At 38.9% G+C, this 20,805-nt stretch overlaps 2 protein-coding genes and 1 pseudogene across 3 annotated transcripts; 2 read left to right on the top strand and 1 right to left on the bottom strand.

Annotated features, from left to right (window-relative positions):
* The first annotated feature begins 2,644 nt into the window (after positions 1-2,644).
* Positions 2,645-5,885, top strand: LOC144638489 (putative skeletal organic matrix protein 5; annotated as a pseudogene). The gene is made up of 4 exons (XR_013567956.1): positions 2,645-2,869; positions 3,492-3,528; positions 4,172-4,310; positions 4,981-5,885. The product of XR_013567956.1 is annotated as a putative skeletal organic matrix protein 5 (transcript).
* A 2,309-nt stretch (positions 5,886-8,194) lies between these two features.
* On the top strand, positions 8,195-11,126 carry LOC144638507 (kelch-like protein 40). Its single transcript, XM_078497700.1, has one exon. The coding sequence runs from the start codon at positions 8,244-8,246 to the stop codon at positions 10,017-10,019; it is 1,776 nt and encodes a 591-aa protein (XP_078353826.1). The 5' UTR covers positions 8,195-8,243; the 3' UTR covers positions 10,020-11,126.
* A 3,606-nt stretch (positions 11,127-14,732) lies between these two features.
* Positions 14,733-19,412, bottom strand: LOC144638641 (glutamine synthetase-like). Its single transcript, XM_078497858.1, has 5 exons — positions 19,313-19,412; positions 18,845-19,245; positions 16,889-17,116; positions 16,335-16,501; positions 14,733-15,652 (listed from the first exon to the last, which is right to left on the bottom strand). The coding sequence occupies exons 2-5, from the start codon at positions 19,205-19,207 to the stop codon at positions 15,328-15,330; spliced, it is 1,083 nt and encodes a 360-aa protein (XP_078353984.1). The 5' UTR covers positions 19,208-19,245; positions 19,313-19,412; the 3' UTR covers positions 14,733-15,327.
* Between the last annotated feature and the right edge of the window lie 1,393 nt (positions 19,413-20,805).

The following is a 20,805-nucleotide window of genomic DNA, read 5'->3' as shown; positions in this document are numbered from 1 at the left end:
GCAACTTTTATGTAAACACGTTAAAAAAACGCTTTTTCTTTTCAGTAAAACCCGCTCCTGATAATCATTAAAATATTTTTGACTCTCTACAGTGTAACTGATAATGAAAACCTGGTTATGGATCCTTGGCTGGTTTCTTTCCATCCTGACGATGACTGGAAATGGATTTGTTATCTTCATTGTTTGCAGGAAACGGCAGCTTCGCACCAAAACCAACGCATTCATCGTTTCATTAGCAGTTGCTGATTTCTGTGTAGGGATGAGCATGGTACCTTTTACTATCCATGCTCAAAGTCTTTCAGCATTATGGAGAAATGGTTTTTCTTATGTTTAGCTTTTCAAATTCACAGGAAAATGAAGAAAACATGTAAAAACTCGTGAAGTAGTGGCACTTTCTTGTGCCATGTCGCAACAGATCAGCACGCGCGCTTAGGTTGAAGCATACGTCAGCGTGCACCCATGGGCAAATAGTAGACGCTAAATTAACCAATCAGAACGCGCGCTTTACTTTAGTTGTGCTATAATTTAAAATAAATGGCCGTCGATAAAACCAGGAACATAGAACATCCCGGAAATTGAAAAAAATACAATGAAAATTTCAATAATATGTGTAAAGGGTCTAAAAATATTTTAAAAAAGATTTAAAAACGTGTTATAAAAAGAAATATCACGAAATAGAAAATCAAATTAGCTCAATCATGCTTGCTTCTGGCGATAATTTACAAAATTGTCAAAATCCAAACACTGCAAGTTCAAATAGTAGCGCTAAGGAAGTGACTTGAAAAATCGAATGATTTGCCGTCATTTTCAGGCGCAAATAGTATTCCTTTGCCGAAGTTCTCTGGCGCAGCTAACGAGGATGAAAAAGGGCCGGATTTTACCAATTTTCCGACGAGCAAAAAGCACAAATACTACCGCTTTTGTTAATTGTACACGCTAATTTACATTTGTGGCCAAGTTCACGGCCGCTCCTGACTGGAACAAGTTTTGCGGTGCTTAAAATTAAGAATCTTTACTAGTACCAGAGCCACAAACTGTGAACTGCACTCAGGAAAAACTTTTGCAAACGCTAGCTAAATTAAAACTAGCGGGAAAAATCTAAAATACAAACTAGGGGGAACAATTCACAGCCGACTGTTGTGGCTAATACAATTCGCATAATTATAATAGCAGTAATACACAAGGCCCGGAATATAAGAGGGAAAAGCCCAGGTAGATAAGAGATAGCTAAATTATATCTCGACAGTTTAGGCACGAAATGCGCCGAGCTCTTGGGCTATAGCCAGACTTTTGACGTGCAGGCAAATTCATCTTTTGACAAAAGATGTGACTGTCGAAGGCACGAGCCATTAGCGGAGTTTGGAACGAAAATTTTGAAATCTAGAAGCTCTCAGACACTGTTTTAAGCATTTTTCATGAAGTATTTATTCCTAAAAAATCAATCAGGTTCAATTAGGTATTATTTCTCACCTGAAAGTTTAATTTTGGGTTAAAATCTAGACGCGGCAAGTTCCTCGTCTTGCCTCTTACTAGTTACGGCCAGTATGTAATTATCAGGTAGAAAAGTTGACCATATTGCGTTCACATGTAGAAAGCGGCAGGCTGAGAGACCCACGTATTCCTTTCCAAACGCGACCACGGGATCAAAACTCGAGGACCAGGAAAGAACGGCGTAGTTTCGTTCCCCCTGGTGACTAGAATTTAAACCAATATCGACTTCTTTTGAGCCGAGTCAGGAAGAGCTAGGAAGGGCTTGTTTTCGGTGTAAATAATATTTCAACTAACGAAGATTCGACTCGTGTTCTTTCTACTAATTTGCCAGTGACAGACTCTACTACATGTGAAGGAAATGTTGATTTAACTAGTGATAGCAATCCAGAAAACCGAGCTGTTTAATTCGTGCGAGTCTTTTATCCCGCGGAGGCTCGAAAACAATTCGATAGTTATAAAAGCTTATCAGAATTGTATGTAGTACGACGCCCCTTAAGTTTCTTTTTGCGGGGAGTTTTTTAAAGTAATTTACGATGTTTCATTTATTTTTATTTATCGAAGAACCCAGAAATCATTACTGCAGCACTAGCAAAGGAGCAGTGAAAACCCTGATTTACTTTTAACCGAATTGGAAATTAGAAACATGTGACAACTTCAGAGCAGAAAAACACCTATAGTACATTCACGGATGTGTTTCCAGTAAACCAAGGCCACAATAAACGGCGAGAAGAATGTGTTTGCGTTGAAAGAGAGCAGATTCCTGTCTTTATTGTGAATCGTTTTTAACTTTTTACAAGTTTTTATTTTATTAAATACAGCGTTCACCTTTTCACAGAGTAACCATTTTTTTAGGCTCGACTAGGAAAACTGCCAAATTTACTCAGAGATGTGGAACGCAACCCTGTAAGAAGTACTGTACTCTCTAACCTCATGGAAATGCTGTGTTGATTTTCATGCCCTGAAGGCAGAAATTCCCTCTAGGTTGATGAAATTCACCCAGGTAATATTTTCATCAAAACACTTCCTCGAAAATGTTGTGTTGATTTTCATCCCCTGAAGGCAGAAATTTTTCTAGGTAGCTGAAATTCACCTAGGTAATATCTTTCATTTGCTTGCGACGTTGACTTGTGAATTGTAAACTGTACATAAAGACGTACAGCTCTGAGCACCTCACGCCAGAGGAAGAGTTCTGCCGTTCGTGTTCATTCGCTGATTTTTCTCTTTCCGTGCGCTTGAAGGATGGTGTTTATCACTCCACTCTTGCTATTTATTTTAAGCAGTTTGATCACCCGGATTTCAGCTGCTGACGCCAACTGGGGCTGCCAGCTCTGCCAACAAATTAAGGAGGCAAATAACAAGTTAGACCAGTTGATACCAGGTAGGTCCCCGCTGAGAGATCTCACTCATTTTGTTTCAGTGCTTGAAACAAGCAATTGACCCATTCCGTGGCCAAAAATAAGGAGAGAAAAAAACTACCTGAGTTGCTAAGTTTCAGGGGCACCCATCGAGAATATAGTTCAAAACCACTTAAAGATAGCACCGTTAAACGTATTTTAATATTTAAACGGTAGATATAGGCATATTTTTATCCCCTAAAAATTTTTTATCTGTTCGGATTTCTTAGCTGAAAGTCTAGTGATCCGAAACTTATAGGGATCAAAACTTACCTTTTCGAAAATTCCAGCCAGAGAAAGGCTCCCGAAAATTCTAGGTGACCTTTTTAGAGTAAAAAATCCGTTAAAAATGAACAATTATACCATTTTTAGATATTCGAAAATCTTAGGAAAGGCAGGCAAGCAAAAAAATTTACAATGAATGTTCCGAAAATTCTAGATCTCAAATCGTCTTCCGAACAGATATTTTAACGAAATATTCCGTTGGGTGCCCCTGAAGTTTGTCAGTGTTCAGCTGAGTTCTGCCTTGGCGCGCTTAGTCTGATGTGAGAGGTACCGCTAATTTTCAGGCTTGTTCCTAATTTCGTTTTTTTCCTTTTTTCACAGGGTCTGCTAGCTGTAAAGAGATCTATGACAAGTCACTGTGAGTTTGCCAATATACAAGTTTTTGTTTTCAACTTTTTAAAAGTAGCTATCTGAGCTGTCACTTATTTTTCTGATGTACAAAATTCCTTTCAAATTGAACAAATCGTTAAAATCGCAGGTAGATAAACACCAAAAAAGTAAAATAAACCGAAGTAATTGATATTGGTTTCGGCTGAGAAAGATAAACCCTCGAATGTGCAAGCAAATTCATACTCCCACCGTGGTACCTACAACAGGGTAGGGGAGGCGAGGCGTGGATAGAGCCCCTCCCCAGGGTTTTCGTTCTAGTAAGGCGCAGCGCAATTATTTTACGCTAAATAAAAAGCCCATGGCTTACTCTGCAAGATTTTGTTGGCTGTGACATCACATGACGTCATTAGAGCCGCCATCTTGGATACGCCATTTGAATCTAGTTTCACCATTTTCTCAGAAAGTCAGAAACAAAAGGAAATTGATGCAAAATCAAGCCAGAATGCTCATGGAATGGAAAATTAAACAAATTGTACAATTTTTTTTAAAAAAACTGGAGTAATAAAAGAAAATGTTATTATTATTATTATTATTATTATTATTATTATTATTATTATTATTATTATTATTATTATTATTTTTATTATTTATACCTATGACTGATCTTTCAGGGCTAATGGAGACAAAGCCTATCAACTGATGATGCGCGATGTTGGGGAAATCCCTGTTTATTGTCACATGACTAACTCTGGCCTTGGTGAATGTGGCGGGGGAGGCTGGACCCTAGTTATGAAGATTGACGGCAGTCAGGTAACGTACTAACCATTGGCGTGAAATTTTTGATTTTTTTCAACTTCCAACTATTTCCACGATTACTTTTTATTCAAAATAGAAAGAAATATTCACCTTAAAAGAACTCTCTACCATTTGAAAAGGGGACATTTAGAATCTCAAAAGCGATAAATTCTATTTCGCATAGTGTTCGTTTCGCGCTCACAAGAAAATTAATTTAAAATTGTTTTTCTCTTTTCCACGAATTATTTCAATTTTCTCTGATTAGTGAATAAATTCAATTTTTTTAACATCCACTCAGTCTAATGGTTCTTGTAATTAAATCCAAAACGTTAACGGCCTTAAATCCCTCAAAAACTCTTAAACGTTTTTTTATCCTATTTTGCAACTTTTTTTCTTCCTGAATATGATTTCATGAACAGAACTCCCATGTGTCATTTAACTCGAATCTACTACAATATCAACTGGGCTCCTTACTTCAACCAACCACTTTCAGCAGAATTCAAGACGACAAGGACGACAACAAACATTATTAGCCGGCGCAATATGAGAATTCTCGTTTGCTTTCAGACTAATGCACAGAAAAGGGATGGGAAAGGCGATGGCAAACAAATCTTCTGGTTTGATATTTGCTATTATTTCCTTTAGTTAACACTTCTTTTCGTGTACTTTTCTTTTATCGCGGCAGAAAACCTTTCATTACGATTCCACCTATTGGAGCAATAAAATTGAATACGGTCTCCCAGAAGGGGCAACGGGTCTGGACAAACAAGAAGTTAAGCTACCAACCTACTGGAACACGCCCTTCACCAAGATTTGTCTTGGTATGAGAAACTATGGAGAACTGAACTTTGTCGTCATCGAAAAGACAGCCACCTCTCTTCACTCACTGATTGCTGATGGGAAGCATCGTGATACAGCCCTGGGTCGAGACAAATGGAAGACTCTGATTGGAACGGACGCGTCCTTGCAAACCCATTGTAACCTAGAAGGGTTCAATTCTATCGGAAAGTATACATTCCGCTCTAAAGCAAGAATCGGTGTCATTGGCAACGATCAAAATGACTGCAATAGCTGCGACTCAAGGATCGGGTTTGGAACCGGAGGAGCAGGCGACGACTCAAACACTTGTGGAAACGAGGCTACCGCAGTCACCAGATAATGGCAACAAACATATCAAAGCTTGGGGGTATATATTGGTCCAGTGAACTACTGCCAGCGCCCCCACCCCCTCCCCCTGCACAGGGGGGAGTGGAACTTTTAGTTATTGTCATATTCTAAGGAGAGTATATTGTGCAACAAAGGGTCGAAATATAAATTTGCCAGCACCTAATTCATGTATCATAAAAGTTCTTCTACTACCATACTACCAAGAAACTTGTTTATTCTGACAGCATATTGTACAATGCTGATTAATACTTAAATAAGGGGTTGGAATAAATTTGCGAGCGTTGGTTTAGAAAATGGAGTTTTGTGACGAGTTCTGTAACTATCAAGGAACTTACAAAATTGATAGCATATTGTAAAATGCTGGCTACAATAAAGGGTTGAAACATAAATAAATGAGCGTTGGTCTCTCTGCATTGAGTTTAGTTATAATTAATTGAAAATACAGGCAAGGGAGTTTTGTTAAGAGTTCTGTTACTATCAATGAACAGCTATCATCGATTCGGGAGTATTTGGAAAAAATACCCCCACCCTTCCTCATTTCTGTACTTTTAATAAAACGGTGCAAACATATAGAGTGTATAATCCCGCACGCGCTAAATGTAGTGCAAATAATATTAATATACACAATTATATTTGTACAAATTTCTTAGATTTTACTAAAATAGACTTGAACTGCATATAACCCAACGATTCCGTTTCTAAGAACCTGCCAGACTGAAAGAAAATAGTCAAAAGAAAAGTATGCTCAATTGAGTGATATTGGCGACAATTATACAATGGTACTGTCAATGAAATTAGAAAAAATGAAAGATTTCGAAAAACTTGCCTTTTCTCAGTTACTATCATGAATTTTGTTTTATTTGTAAATATAATCTGAGCGGTTGAACGGAAAATCCCGGAGCAAGCGGTCTGGGAACCACTCTGTCTGGGGATTGGTCTTCTGAAGGATTGGTCTGGGGCATTGGTCTGGGGAAGTGAATATGGCGTACGATCCCCGCCAAAATTCATTGTTTGGATTTTAACTTCATCATTTAAATTTTCAACTTCAACAATTGAATTTTATATATCAATTCAAAATTTTACACCTTTCTTTCAGATTTCACATTATTGGAGATGTGTTGTACACTTATCTTTCCTTTTTCTAACTCAACGTTTGTACTTGACCTTGCTCGCTGTACATTTTTAACTCACGTAGAAAATTTTCAACTCGACTTTTTAATTTTTGTTTACGCTTCAGTGATCATTTGTCGAGACAATGATCCTTTGTCGGGGAGGGAGGGAAGGGGGATAGACCTCCTCCCCAGGCTCTTTCGGCTAGATTCCTGCCAGGACGGTGATTATAGTAGAATGTTGCTTCGATTGGAGTATTTAAATCGTATTCTTATAAATTTTGAGGAATTGCCATAATCGCCCTAGCATGTTTATCGAGTGCACAGCAATCGAGCGTTCCTACATACAGGACAGACCGTTCTTTCACTGGTCGATCGCAAAGGTCGCCCGCCTTTTATTGTATCGGATCGAGGATCAACTGATTTTCCTGGTAGATATGGGTTTACAGTACCTAAAATCAGTGAGCTATTGGGAATTTCAAAAAGGACGGTGGAAAGGAGGATATCTATGTTTGGAATCAGGATATCAAGTGAGCTATTAGGTTCTTGGTCTTGTCACGGTTTTTTACTAGGTTGATTCCGTAAGTCTACGTTTCCGCTCCTCAGTTGTTTTGTTGTTGTTGCCCAACTAGCGATTAGTTTGTTAAATATGTTTGCAGCGGCCATTTTGTATACGTTGCTGTCGTACCTTTGCAAGACCAGCATGGCGGACATCAAAGTCTGAAATGTAGTTTAAAATGTAGTAAAAATCCCATCGGAAACAATTGAATCCAAAAAAATACTATAAGGTACATGTATATGTGATAAACATCCATGGTGCAAGATGTTGTAGTAGTATTTAAGGCTTTGGAGGCTATAAATATCAGTAAAAACCATTTTTTTCTATCACAACCTAGTGAAAACCGTGACAAGACCAAGAACCTAATAGCTCACTTGATATCCTGATTCCAAACATAGATATCCCCCTTTCCACCGTCCTTTTTGAAATTCCCAATAGCTCACTGATTTTAGGTACTGTAAACCCATATCTACCAGGAAAATCAGTTGATCCTCGATCCGATACAATAAAAGGAGGGCGACCTTTGCGATCGACCAGTGAAAGAACGGTCTGTCCTGTATGTAGGAACGCTCGATTGCTGTGCACTCGATAAACATGCTAGGGCGATTATGGCAATTCCTCGTCCTGGCAGGAATCTAGCCGAAAGAGCCTGGGGAGGAGGTCTATCCCCCTCCCCTCCCTCCCCGACAAAGGATCATTGTCTTGACAAATGATCACTGAAGCGTAAACAAAAATTAAAAAGTCGAGTTGAAAATTTTCTACGTGAGTTAAAAATGTACAGCGAGCAAGGTCAAGTACAAACGTTGAGTTAGAAAAAGGAAAGATAAGTGTACAACACATCTCCAATAATGTGAAATCTGAAAGAAAGGTGTAAAATTTTGAATTGATATATAAAATTCAATTGTTGAAGTTGAAAATTTAAATGATGAAGTTAAAATCCAAACAATGAATTTTGGCGGGGATCGTACGCCATAAGTGAATGCGGGCTCTACTGCGTACAGCGTCAAAGATTTGGCGCGTGGCGTGGCGCAATTTTCACTTTGCTCAGTTTGCTGTGCGCTGTGTCCTCCATCTTCTTCCTTATAAAGTCAGCTTTATTTCATCATCTTGGCGATGGATTCTCTACTTGAACCAATCCAGGAGACTGAGGGACATTCATTTTGTACTGAAATGATGAAACGCTTCGATATTCAGCGAAGAAATGGACATTTCTGTGATGTAATTCTAAAGGTTGGTTCTGGTGACGATCAAGCTCGTTTAGAAGCTCACAGAATCGTGTTATGTGCAGCAAGTCCGTTCTTTTACAACGCTCTGAGCAGTGACATGAAAGAGAAGAAAGAAGGAGTGATCCAACTGGAAGAAACGAGCAAAGCTGTAATGGAGAAAGTCTTGGATTATCTGTACACAGGAAATGTCGAGATTACTAAAGAGAATGCATACGAATTGTTTGCACAAGCAGATTATTTTCTGATTCCAAGTCTAAAGGGTTTGTCGAGCAAATTCATTTTACAAACGCTAGACATTTCCAACTGTATCATGGCTTATTATTTTGCCATTCAGTATGACTGTGAAGAGCTGCAAGATGGAGCAAGGGAAATCATTCTTGCCAACTTTGTTGCTGTGGCTGGAACTGAAGACTTTCTGAATCTGAGCAGCAAAGACTTTGAAGAATGGATTTCAAGAGACAATCTCATTGTGAAAGAAGAAGAACAAGTTTTCCAAGTAATTGTTAAGTGGATCGAGAAGAAGCCGAATAGGGAAGACTTTGATTTGTTGCAGTTGCTGCGACATGTTCGTTGTATTTATGTGTCACGCAACTACTTGTTTAACGTCATGTTGCAGCACCCACTAGTGAAAGCTAGTGCAGCATCCACAAAGTTCATATTAGATGCCATGAGTGAGGTATCTAATGGTACAGATGAGTGCTTTTTCTCTCAGCCTCCAAGAGATTGTCTAAAGACCCATGAAGAGGCTATAGTTGTTTGCGGAGTTCGAGGAAAGAGATCATTTTGTTATCTTCCTAATGATAAAGAGAAGTTGTATTTACTGGCTGGCATGCAATCCACCCGTGACCCTTACAGTTATACCATGAGTTCCCTTCACAATAAATTGTTCGTTGTTGGAGGATGCATGAGTGCAAGAAGCAGCACTGCCGAGTTCTACGACCCGTCACATAACCTGTGGACTCCCACAAAGCCCCCGGAAGTAGTGGAGTGTTGTGCAGGTACTGCTACACTGCAAGGTTTCTTGTATGTTGTTGGCGGAAAAGACAAGAATGGAGAACAACTCAGCACTGTACAGAAGTACAATCCTGATACAAATCAGTGGCAAGAAGTCTCCCCTCTGAGTAGTCCCAGATCAAATGTATGTGCAGTGGCTGACGAAAGCTATTTGTATGCCATTGGAGGCGAGAGTGCAACTGGTGAATACCTGGACATTGTTGAAAGGTTTGACCCCAGGAAAGACTGTTGGGACAAACTTCCTTCAACTCTTGCAAAAAGAGCATCTGCTAGTGGTGCAGTCATTAAACAAAAAGTGTTTGTGTTTGGAGGCCTTAACAAACAATCAACAGCTGGGGACCCCTGTGAAATGTATGATCCATGCACCAACATGTGGAGTAACATTCCAAGTGAAATTGCCCCAAGAAACTATGCAAGTGCTGTGAGTTTTGACAAGAGAATATACATTTTAGGCAGATCTGAACAAAACATCATGGCATTATGTAAATATAACTTTGATAAAAACAGATGGGGATGCTGTATGAGTTTCAAAGTACAAGAAGGGGATGTTTACCACATTTCTGCACTACGAATATCAAGAGATGTTTTAAGGAAATGCACGACAGTGTCAAGACCCAAAAGAGATTTAAGCGGGACTCAAAGGCTTTAACTGGTAAAAATGTTTTATTTGATACACTATAAAATGCTGGTTATAAGCCTTTCTTCCACCCAATTTCAAGCTATCTGGCCTTTGTTGCATTTGTCTGCTAAAGAAAAAAAATGCTAGTTAAAAGGGATCGGTCATTTATTAGAGGATGGGGGGGGGGGGTTGGTGCTAATAGAGGGAGGATCATTGATTTTTATGCAGGAAAGGGAGAGTTTGAACATAGCCTCTCTCTATTTGCAACAGCCCTTGCTCACCTCTAAAATTAAATAGTGACTGGTCCCAAAGTCTGCCATCAAAAAGGACCATCCACACACAACTGTCAATATTGTACTCCAAATAGAAAGTTTAATTACTAGCTGAAGTCGACAGGTCTTACAGAATAAAAATCTTACTGTCATGCAATAATCAATTTATTTAGGAGAAAAGTTTAATAATATTTTCTGCTGGGCAAACAACAAATTTAAGGCCCCATTTATATGGTCCTGGGTAACCCTCCCTGGGACAACTTTACCACACGTTTTTATAAGAAAACATTAACCCTGTGTGCCTTTTAAATATTTAAATTATCAGGGATGTAGCTAAGAATACACTAAGCCCAGTTGGCATTAATCTGGCCTTGGGAGCTCTAAAGGTTTACCCAAGTCTTTGTTTTTATGAGAAATTTCAGTCAGATTTAAGTTCTCTTTCAGCCCGTGAAATTATCCGGCAGCCAGCCCTTAGCGACATCCCTGAATTATCCTTCTTTCCTTGAGTTACTTCTATTCGTACAATAAATGTGTGCTTTGCTGAGATACATTTTGTTAGTTTAATAATTTATATGTTTGTGCTTTAATCTGGGCATTATGTGACATCTGGCACGCCATGAGTTTGTCCCAGCTTGGCGGGTCAAGTGCTTATACAGGAAAAAAGTTGTCCTGCCCATCAGCATTACCCTACCTACCAAGACAAAACAACTTGCCTGGGTTCCCCGAGATGAGTTCACTTTTCTCCTGTTAATTGTAGGAAGGGGGAGGGGGAATTGTCTCGGTTACCCCAGACCATATGGGCCGTAACAATAACAATAAGTTCAAGTTATTTAGATTTGATATAGAAAAATTGGTTTGATGTTTTTAAAAACTCAGAGACTCAAAGGGTAGTGCAGAATGCAATATGGCCAATCAATTGACATTGTTATAATAACTTTGATTGAGAATACATACAATGAGTTCACTTTTTTCAGTTTAAAGCGCTGTTTCATGTTTACTTGTAAGATGTTGAACGACCGATCGTGATACATTTCGATTTTGACATGAAGCAAATCACAAAATCATGTGAAAGCCCATATACAGGATAAGGATTTCCTTGAAGCAAATCACAAAATCATGTGACAGCCCATAAACCGGAGAAGGATTTCCTTTAGTAAAAGGTCACACACACGACCGATCAATCGACGTTAAAATGAAGGTGTTTAGTCAAGGAAGCCGGCTTTTTCCAGGTCATGCTCCCGCCACAGTCTGGTGAACACGTCACACGCCCACTAAGCATGAAGCCGAGAAGCACGTAGTGTGAAGATTTCTTTCACGAAAGCATGTTCAAACACTAAAGAGTTTTTCGCTTTCACACGAAGTCCCTCTCAGGCAGAGGTTTTACAAAATGATACGGAAGTTAGTCAACTGTTGAAGAACAAATCAAAGGAAAGGAAGTGTCGGATGTAACATGATACCTTTGTTTTTCTCTTAGACTGCTGTGATGCCTTAAAGTCTAATTAAATTAACACCACGGATTCTACAAGAATTCTACCGCATTGAAAAGCACACCACGTTAGGCTTTGATACAAAATTTCTAAACACGTCACTCTCTGTTATTTTAATTTTCGTTAGTTTGAATTCAGTTTGACATTGAAACAGCAAACGTGATATTTGTGCTTTCCGTGCAAAGGTTTGTAACATGATACCTTTGTTTTTCTCTTAGACTGCTGTGATGCCTTAAAGTCTAATTAAATTAACGCCACGCATTCTACAAGAATTCTACCGCATTGAAAAACACATCACATTAGGCTTTGATACAAAATTTCTAAACACGTCCTGCTATTTTAATTTTCGTTAGTTTGAATTTCCGTTTGATATTGAAACAGCAAACGAGATACTTTTCCTTTTCCTTGAAATCGATTGTAACATGATACCGTTGTTTTTGTCGAAAACGGATGTAACGTGATGACATGGTAACGTGATTTATTTTCTGCAAACAGGGCTACATCGATTATAACACAGATATTATCGATTAATTAAAGAATTCGGTTTTTCTGAATTATGAGATGTTACAACAGATCATCTTTTCTAAGAAAACAGCATTGCCATAACAATAATTATTTCACATGAACTGCTGTGACGCCTTAGTGTCTAATTCAATTAATTTGCGGTTTAACTTAGCGCCAGGTAGTCTACAGGAATCCTTCCGCAGGAAGAATTACGTGATGTTCATGACGTCTATTAATCTGCGTATGCGTTTAGCACAAAGAATTTTCTTCCAGAAAGAAAAGTACCACAAGGAGAGCATAGTGCTTTTTGAAACAAATATATACCTTTGAGCTCTTCAATTGTGTCGTAAATAGACTTCCCATTCTACCAAGGGCACACGGTCTGTTGCTCCCCACCCCCTATCCCCTTACAGAAATAATTAATTAATTGATATTAATTAATTAATTGGTGATTAAAAGTTTACACCATAGTGCTTTAGCGCCTGAGGGGTTTAGCAGACGACAACCCACCAAACCATCACAATAGTGCATTCTGCACTAAAAAGTGCTTAGTTTTACTCTAGGTGTGATGACCATAATATTTAGCTTTCAGACTGTGGATGAATAATTATTGTAGAGTTTATGATTTATAATTAAGGTTTCAGTCAATGCCACTTAGAATTTATGTATACTAATTGTTTGATCATTTGGGGTAATAAATAATTATTGCTGTACATAAAAATTGCTAATTAGATCTAACTATTTTTTTTCGGTTTAGTTCAAGAAACAAAGTCAAAGTGACTTTAAAAAAATACCTTTAGCATTTTCAGAGCAGTATAGCCAACAAGGGGGAGGGGGGGGCTTAGGGGTGTAAATTTCGGATTTTAGTTCTTTTAGGGTGTTCCAGGCAAAACACTGGTATTTTTAGCCGTCAAGGTCTCGTTTAGGGTTGCTCGCAAAAAAATGTAAAAAATATATCAGTTTTAAATGCTCTAAAATGGTATCTTTTAGGGGTCAAAAAAGCACTCCCAGATTGGTCTATTTTAGGAGTTTAATTCAAAATTTCCATCAAGCATCCCTGTCTGCTTGATATGGGAGTCCCCCCCCCCCCCCCCCCAATCTGGGATAGCCAATGACTTATTGGAACTTTGGTGGGGATCTGAACTATCAACTATTCAATTTTCTTCTTGACGGAGATGTGACCAGATGTGGTAGCCTGATGGTTAGGGGAGGGGGTACTCCCTGAAGTGGTCCATATGGGGAGGCTCTGCCCAAAAGAGGTACCAATTGAGGCTGTAGGTGACACAAGGGTAGCAATTTCATGGGTTAAAGTATACAAAAGAGAAGGGAAAACTGTAACCAGTATTTGGGTTTTTTAAAAGGGCCTTACAAAATAACTTGAACAGACCCATTATTGCAGTTTTCATAGATATGCAAACTCTGAAATTCAAAATCCAGCTAACGATTGCATTTTTGCTGCCGTCAATCATAATTATGGTGACAGCCAAAGAACCATGAAAAGCAGAAACAAAATGGACCGAAATCTACCATTTACAACTGACAAATGTGACCTTTTGACCCAGTTGAAGTGAACTTTTTTCTCGAGAGGTCTGCTTAGATGATTGACAGCAGCAAAAAGCATAAACTGTTGGAAGAGGATTTAATTTCAGAGTTCGCATATCACTGAAAACCGCAATTAAGTAAAAAAAATAAGAAACAAAAAAAAGGACCCTTCGATAGGCAATTCAAAAGGGCCACCTGTTCTTTTAAAAATGGTAAATAAAAGAGTAAGGGTTTTGGACCTACAAACGTAGGGTAGTGGACTCCTAAATAAAAATGGTGGTGCTTGTTGGAAAAATTCAAAAACACGCGTAAAAGTTGCCAGAATCTTTCTGTAGGGATGGTGCAAATTCATTTTCACCCTTTAAATAATTAACTGACAGTGGCAATTTGGTGACTGGAGACAGTGTTTCATTGGCTATCCAGACTCAAGTTTCATCAAAAATAACCCACTGTGCATTGTATTTTCAACTCTCTTCTTGCTGTTTGGATATCCCAATGAAACACTATCTCTTGTGCTTGATATATTATAGTAGGCTTGAATCTCCATGGGGGATTTGAGATTAGATCCGAAACGACTGTACGGCATAATTTTTGAGGCCAAGGAACTAGGCAAACTCACTCACATACATCTAATGAAATGTAAAAAAAAAAAAAAAAATTGAAAAGGTACTTAGCTTCGAGATAGCTAGTTTACAGCCATTTTTTTCTTCCAGCCCTTTTCGTCGGCTACATGTATTTGCTTTGAGTTTTGATTGGTTCCCAAGAATTTGTGTTCTTAACGTGATTGGCCAGCATGATTACCTTGGTTTGGTATTACGACACTCAACTGAAAACTGACCTAAGACTAACTTTGTCAAAAACAATGTATCAGTATAAAAGTTCAATTTGTTATGCTGCCATTCCTTAATATGTCTACCAATTTGTCTAGTGTCACTCAATTCTCAAGAATAACAACCATATTTTAATAAACCACTCAGCTTAACACATTACAATAATAATTTGTAGTTAAATTAATAACTTTAATTACTTTACAGAAAAGAAAAGTTATTTTAACCGCAAGCAGTTGAATATTGTTGTTTGCTGTTTAAGCAAACCTAGTCCCATGCGCGCTAAATGTAGTGCAAATAATATTAATATACACAATTATATTTGTACAAATTTATTAGATATTACTAAAATAGACTTAAACTGCATGTGACCCAACCGATCCAGTTTCTTAGAACTTGCCAGACTGTGAGAAAGTATTCAATAGAAAAGTATGCTCAATTTAGTGATATTGGTGACAATTATACAATGGTGGAATATGTCACGAATATAGAAATCCGCTGGCCTGACTTCCCTTGGCTTGAACATGTTACATATTCCATAAGTTGACAAAATCGTACAAGGCCACACTAGAAAAGTTATCTCTCATCTGAAATGTCTTTAAATAAAGGAGTTCCACTTTTCCCTTGGTAAATAATATTACAAATAGTATTACGGTAGCAAGAGCCAATCAGTAATGAAGTAGCAATTCGCGACCAACAGCGCCTCTTAATCATGACCCATAATGGTGGTTTTCACAATGGCCTCTGTAACTCTGTAAGGATCGCAGTTAGAAGCTGGTCTTCTGTCTTCTAGGTAGCCCATTCCGTCTTCAGCACACTGGCGTGGAATTCGCACGCTTGCTCCACGATTAGCCACTCCGTGTGAGAAGTTATGCCAGCTTGCAGTCTCGTGACGACCTGTCAAGCGACGCTTGTTGTCCTCTCCCCCCTTAGGATCATACATACTGATGTGGTAGTCGTGATAGGAAGAGAGTCTCTCTATGGCGTCATAGATGTACTTGATTCCACCTTCTTCACGCATGGCTAGTGTGCTGTGGAGAAAGAAGGTAAAAGTTTTAGTTAAATAAATTTGCATCGTTTTTTGTTCTTATCATTAAAACAAATCAAAGACATTGAACTTTCAACATTCTGAGTTAAAAAAAAAAAAACATTCAGAGTTCAAAACTGGGTCATCCCAGTTTTTCTCAGTCCTTCATGTGTCCGCATAAATGATGTAGCAAACTGTACATTTACACCCAAAATCAATGGCGGATCTAGGGGAGGGGTACAATTTTTTTAATGACTCCCCCCCCCCCCACTCAAATTTTTTGGGTGTATATTCACAAAAAACCCCTCCCCCTCCCCCCTTAGCTCAAGGTCTGGCTCTGCCACTGGAAATGAGAGGACTTGTGCAATCATCTGCACAATAGCATGAGACCTGACTTCTCTTGTCCCAAGATTGATCCTTTCTTGTCTCCCTTGACAACTAAGGTTTCAAATTAGAACAATCCCTTTTGATGACTACCGAGAACAGTGTAGTTTCTCTGATTGAATTTTTTCGGTTATGCTTTCCCCAGCCAAAATAACAACCGTGAATGCTCAATGATTCTGTTGGGGTTAGGTGACGGGATTGGAAAAAGCAGGTTATGGTGAAAAACATTTGTTTATTTGTTTGAAAAAAGGGATATGGTTGAACACGACATGTAGATTGTCTGCGCAATGTTCAAGCCTCACCTGTAGTTGGTGTGTGCTCCAGCTCCATTCCAGTCTCCAGGCATGGGTTTGGGGTCAAAAGAGGCCTTGAAACCAAAGTCTTCACAAACACGCTGTAGCAGAAACCTGGACATCCACAACTGATCACCCATGGAGATTCCTTCACAGGGGCCTACTTGATATTCCCACTAGAAAACAACAAAGGATAATTGGACAATGTCACTTGATGCAACCTCTTTTAATCTTTAAAATGCCTTGGCTTATTTTTGGAAATTTTATTTCAAATTTAAGGGAAATCTTCAAACACACAATTCACTCCCAATCCCACCTCTTAAAAAATTATCATTAACTGAACCCGTCAGTGGTTTCCGTGCGAGTTTCTTTCTCCTCTCAAAAATGGGAAAAGGAAAAATGGAAAGCATATAAATTGGCCTTCTCTCAAAAATAATCCCTTAACTCTCTGAAAATTTGTGTTGTGGTGCAACAGTTGTGGTGCAAGTTCACACAAGGTTTTACTTTTAACAGGGTGGTTTGCCTAAATATAAATTACCAGTATTATGAAACAAGTCTCTCACCTGAGCAGGCATAACTTCTGCATTAGTTCCAGCGATTTTGACTCCAGCATACAAACAAGCTCTATAGTGAGCTTCCACAACATCTCGTCCAAAAACATTTCCTGTACCAACAGCGCAATAGTAGGGTCCCTGTGGTCCTGGAAAACCTCCTTTGGGCCAGCCTAAAGGATGTCCGTCCTTGTCTAGCAATGTGTATTCTTGTTCAATGCCAAACCAGGGGATTGATTTCTGCAAGTAAATGAAAATAAATACCCATTAGTTTTAGATTGTTGTTGAAAGAAATCAGTTGGGAACAAAAGCTTGCACTTTTGCAAATGTGACTAAGCTAAACCAAAGAAAAAGGTCCTTCAGAAGAAATTGCCTCTGAAAACTTCGTTCAAAAAGAAAAAACTTCGGCCTTCTCCCAGAAAAGCCGGAAGGACGTCGTTTGCGGCGCCACTTCCGGTTGCCACTAGACTCTGACGTAAGAAGTGTTACGCAAAGAACGCAAATTGTTGACATTCGCGTGTGCCTGACGATGTCTGGCAAGTCGAGAATCTTCGAAGATTCTCTGTAGTGAAACAGTCGATTTTTCTTGTTGCCTTGAAGACTTAATCAAAGAGAAGCAAGAAAATCAAGATTCCGAATTCTACTACAAAAGTTGTTATAAAAGTATCTATAAAAGAAACCCGTGTCTTAAGAAGGGACCGGGGGGGCGCGAAATGTTTCGAGAGATTTTTCGAAGATCACTGTCTACATTTTTTGCATTTTCACAAAGATGCAAAGTGTAAACTAGGCGTTAATTTCGACTGCAAAAATCAAAACAATTTCAACTTTTCTTAATCTTCGTTTACACAACAAATTTCTGTTTTGGTGGTTGAACCACAATGACCTAAGACGCTGGCAAACTGGCATGAAAGCAACATGATATATTGCGAACTGTCACGTAACGAATTACATGTAATGTAGTCCCAAACAAACGATTCAGCAACCGATTTGTACGAGCATTAGTTTATCGCCGATAATTTTACGCCCCTTCCTTCCGTCGCCTTTCCAACCCTAAAATTCAATTATAATAAAACTGATAAACGTCGCATTTCCTTCCTTTTTACGAGGCGGGAAAAATGCGGAGGCTAAATTGACCTTGGTGGCGCTACTATTTCAACAGGGCACAAAAATAAACCGGTTCGGGAATGTTTTATTTTCACCCACGTTTAAAGGTGGGTAATCTCCCAGCATTGCACGTAATCAATTCAACACCGAGGAGTCAACAGTGTTTACTAATGTTGCGTTCGACACAAGACGGCGCGAAATTTTGCAATTACGTATTTTTCATTATTTCCTTTCTTGAAAACATAATTACAACGCTGGGGATAACCTCGAACGTTAAACTTTAAATTTAACACTGTGTGAGCTCTTTATTCCGAAAGAAAACAATGCTGAATAGAAAAGACAGAACAAAAATAACACAAATTGCTAGCCCTGTTATCAACGTAATGTCTTTGACCAATTCCTCAAGTTAATGTATTTAGCTAGCTGCATTTGGGCCAAAATGATCGGTAATTTCAGAAAGCAAATGTAACGTCGATCGAAGACGCTTTCAGCACGAAGATCGGCGTGTAAAAATAAATTACATGTAAAATGTCAGGGAAAATTTGAAGAATTTTCTTTCGAATTCCGATTTCATTGATCGTTTCACTGTTTTAGTTGACCGGCATTCTCAACTTCAAACAGATTTCACAGATTGACTACTAACATAGTCTACGTTATTTTCAGCGAGGTTTTGCATCGAAACTCACCGGAAAAAATGCTCAAACGAAAAACCGGGAAAAATTTTATAGAATACAAACACGCGACGTGTCCGTGGTCACGAGGAGCTTGGTAAATACAACAACGATGACGAAATCGAGTTGATTGTAAAAATTCTACGCACTCACTGATTTAGACGAAACTACGGCCAAGTAAAGTATTACAAACCTTCACATTGTCGTTTTCCATGGCTTGGAAACATGATAATCTGTGGTTAGACACACCGGGTTTGTGATCGAAGTTGAAGGTTTCACAGAGCGCGATTTTGTTCTTTCCTCGTCTGAAAGGGTCTCTGAATAAAGCGACTGGATGAAGATACACATCGCTGTTACACCCCTCGGCTTGATAAGTACTAGAACCGTCGAAATTCCAGATAGGAAGGTCGTCAGGTTCGATGGGTTCTGATTCCACAGTTTTCGTTTTACAGCGCATATTTTCGCCGGTTCCGTCGATCCAAACATACAAGACTTGGACGCGTTCGCCTTGGTCAAGGCTCATGTATTTGTCGAGAAGTGGGTTGCTTTCCGTCATGTTTCTGGCGATAAACGGAGACGTGAAGAGTCTTTGATCTAGAAAAGAGGAGGTTGGTTGTTAAACTGACATTAAATAAGTAAAATTCAAGGAAAACCTCCCTACCTTCGCGCGCTAGGTAACGAAAGTGATGGTTCGAATCATGCGACGAATCTATTTATATCCATAAGTCACATGGGAATCAGCCAACCAACCGGAATGTTTGGCTCTTTTGTTTATATGCAAAAGAAGGTTTTCATACCGGATGAATGATTTTATAGGGCAAAGTTCTCTTTGCATACACGTGGAAATACGGGAACAAGAAAACTAAGGGTAGTCAGTGAAAATTTGACCAGTAATACAACGAAAATAGTGTGACAATTTAATAAACAAAAGGTTTCAGAGGAAGGGAATGTTCAAAAGCCAACTCAATGTCTGTCACGAAAGAAACGTGACACGTGCGGCGTGGTGTTAACGTGTTTTCCACGTGATCCGTGATAGCCCGGGCTAGCAGGTTTTCAAAATATTTTGAAGAGTTTTATTTATTTATAGCGCGTTGAAAATTTTACGGCCAGCAGATTTTTCTTTTCAGCTAAAAAATAACGTATACCAAGACCAAAAACTGTAGCATATGGATTATATTTTGTATAACACTAAATGTTTATACGAAGGTTATTTTCGCGCCAGATTGACCAAGTCCGGTCAAGGTTCGCGCGCTGTCAGAATATTTAATCAGCTTGCTAAACGCTTTCCCCAAAAACCACTGAACGAAAATAACGTAATACCCTCACTGTTATTCCTTATCTACCTCAACATGTAACCCGTGCTATTTATTCTTTAATAAGTTTGATTTTGATTTTTCGTATTAAAGTTGTGGTTACAATGTTTCCATTTATTTTCGAGGCTTCAATGTGGAATACGAGATGTAGGGATAAATACAGGGAATAAAATACCTTACTCAGCTCACGCAGTTTCTTCACGTGAACAGTGTATGGTTGTAGCATGAGACGGAAATTATCGAAAACGAACAACGCGTGGCTTTCATCCAAAGACGCTTTGCGGAAACTCGTGACCTCAAAAAATATAAACAATTTACTGCATGTGTTCTTTGTTTTGTATGGTTCTCAGGCTTGAGTGTATTTATGTAAAACTACGAGTAGTTTAACTACTCGTAGTTTTACATAATCAGATAATAGCCAATTCACCAGGAGTAAATCGTCACGCAATCTGCGCGTGACCAGTCGTAAGATCCCCCTGGCTTTTATGGCTTTTATCCAGTAGCCTTCTCTGGTGAGTTAATTTTGTTTCATATTTGGAAGCGTGTATAGCAAGACACAGTAAGAGTGTCCACTCCTCGTACGCTTCAAATCAACGGAAAAAGAAAGAAAGGCAAATCAAACATACACAGTTCTCGAACCCTTGGTTTCTGGAAACTCCCGATTTTTCCCTCGATTTCCCAAAGCAACTTTCGTTTCCCCTGGTGGTTCGAGAAATCGGAATTCCACTGTATGACCTATTTTTATGGCAAAGGATTGAACCCTAACCTACTTCCCCTAGTGGGGGATTTACTGTTGTGCCGCTTATTGTGGCCAGACATTGGCCAGTTATGGTCAGGCCCC

The sequence above is a fragment of the Oculina patagonica genome, chromosome 14 (assembly GCF_052425735.1).
Source record: "Oculina patagonica isolate OP01 chromosome 14, crgOcupat, whole genome shotgun sequence".
In the NCBI taxonomy this organism is placed as follows: Eukaryota; Metazoa; Cnidaria; class Anthozoa; order Scleractinia; family Oculinidae; genus Oculina; species Oculina patagonica.
Note: the sequence above shows the minus strand (reverse complement) of the source record. Positions and strands in the feature narration are given on the sequence as shown.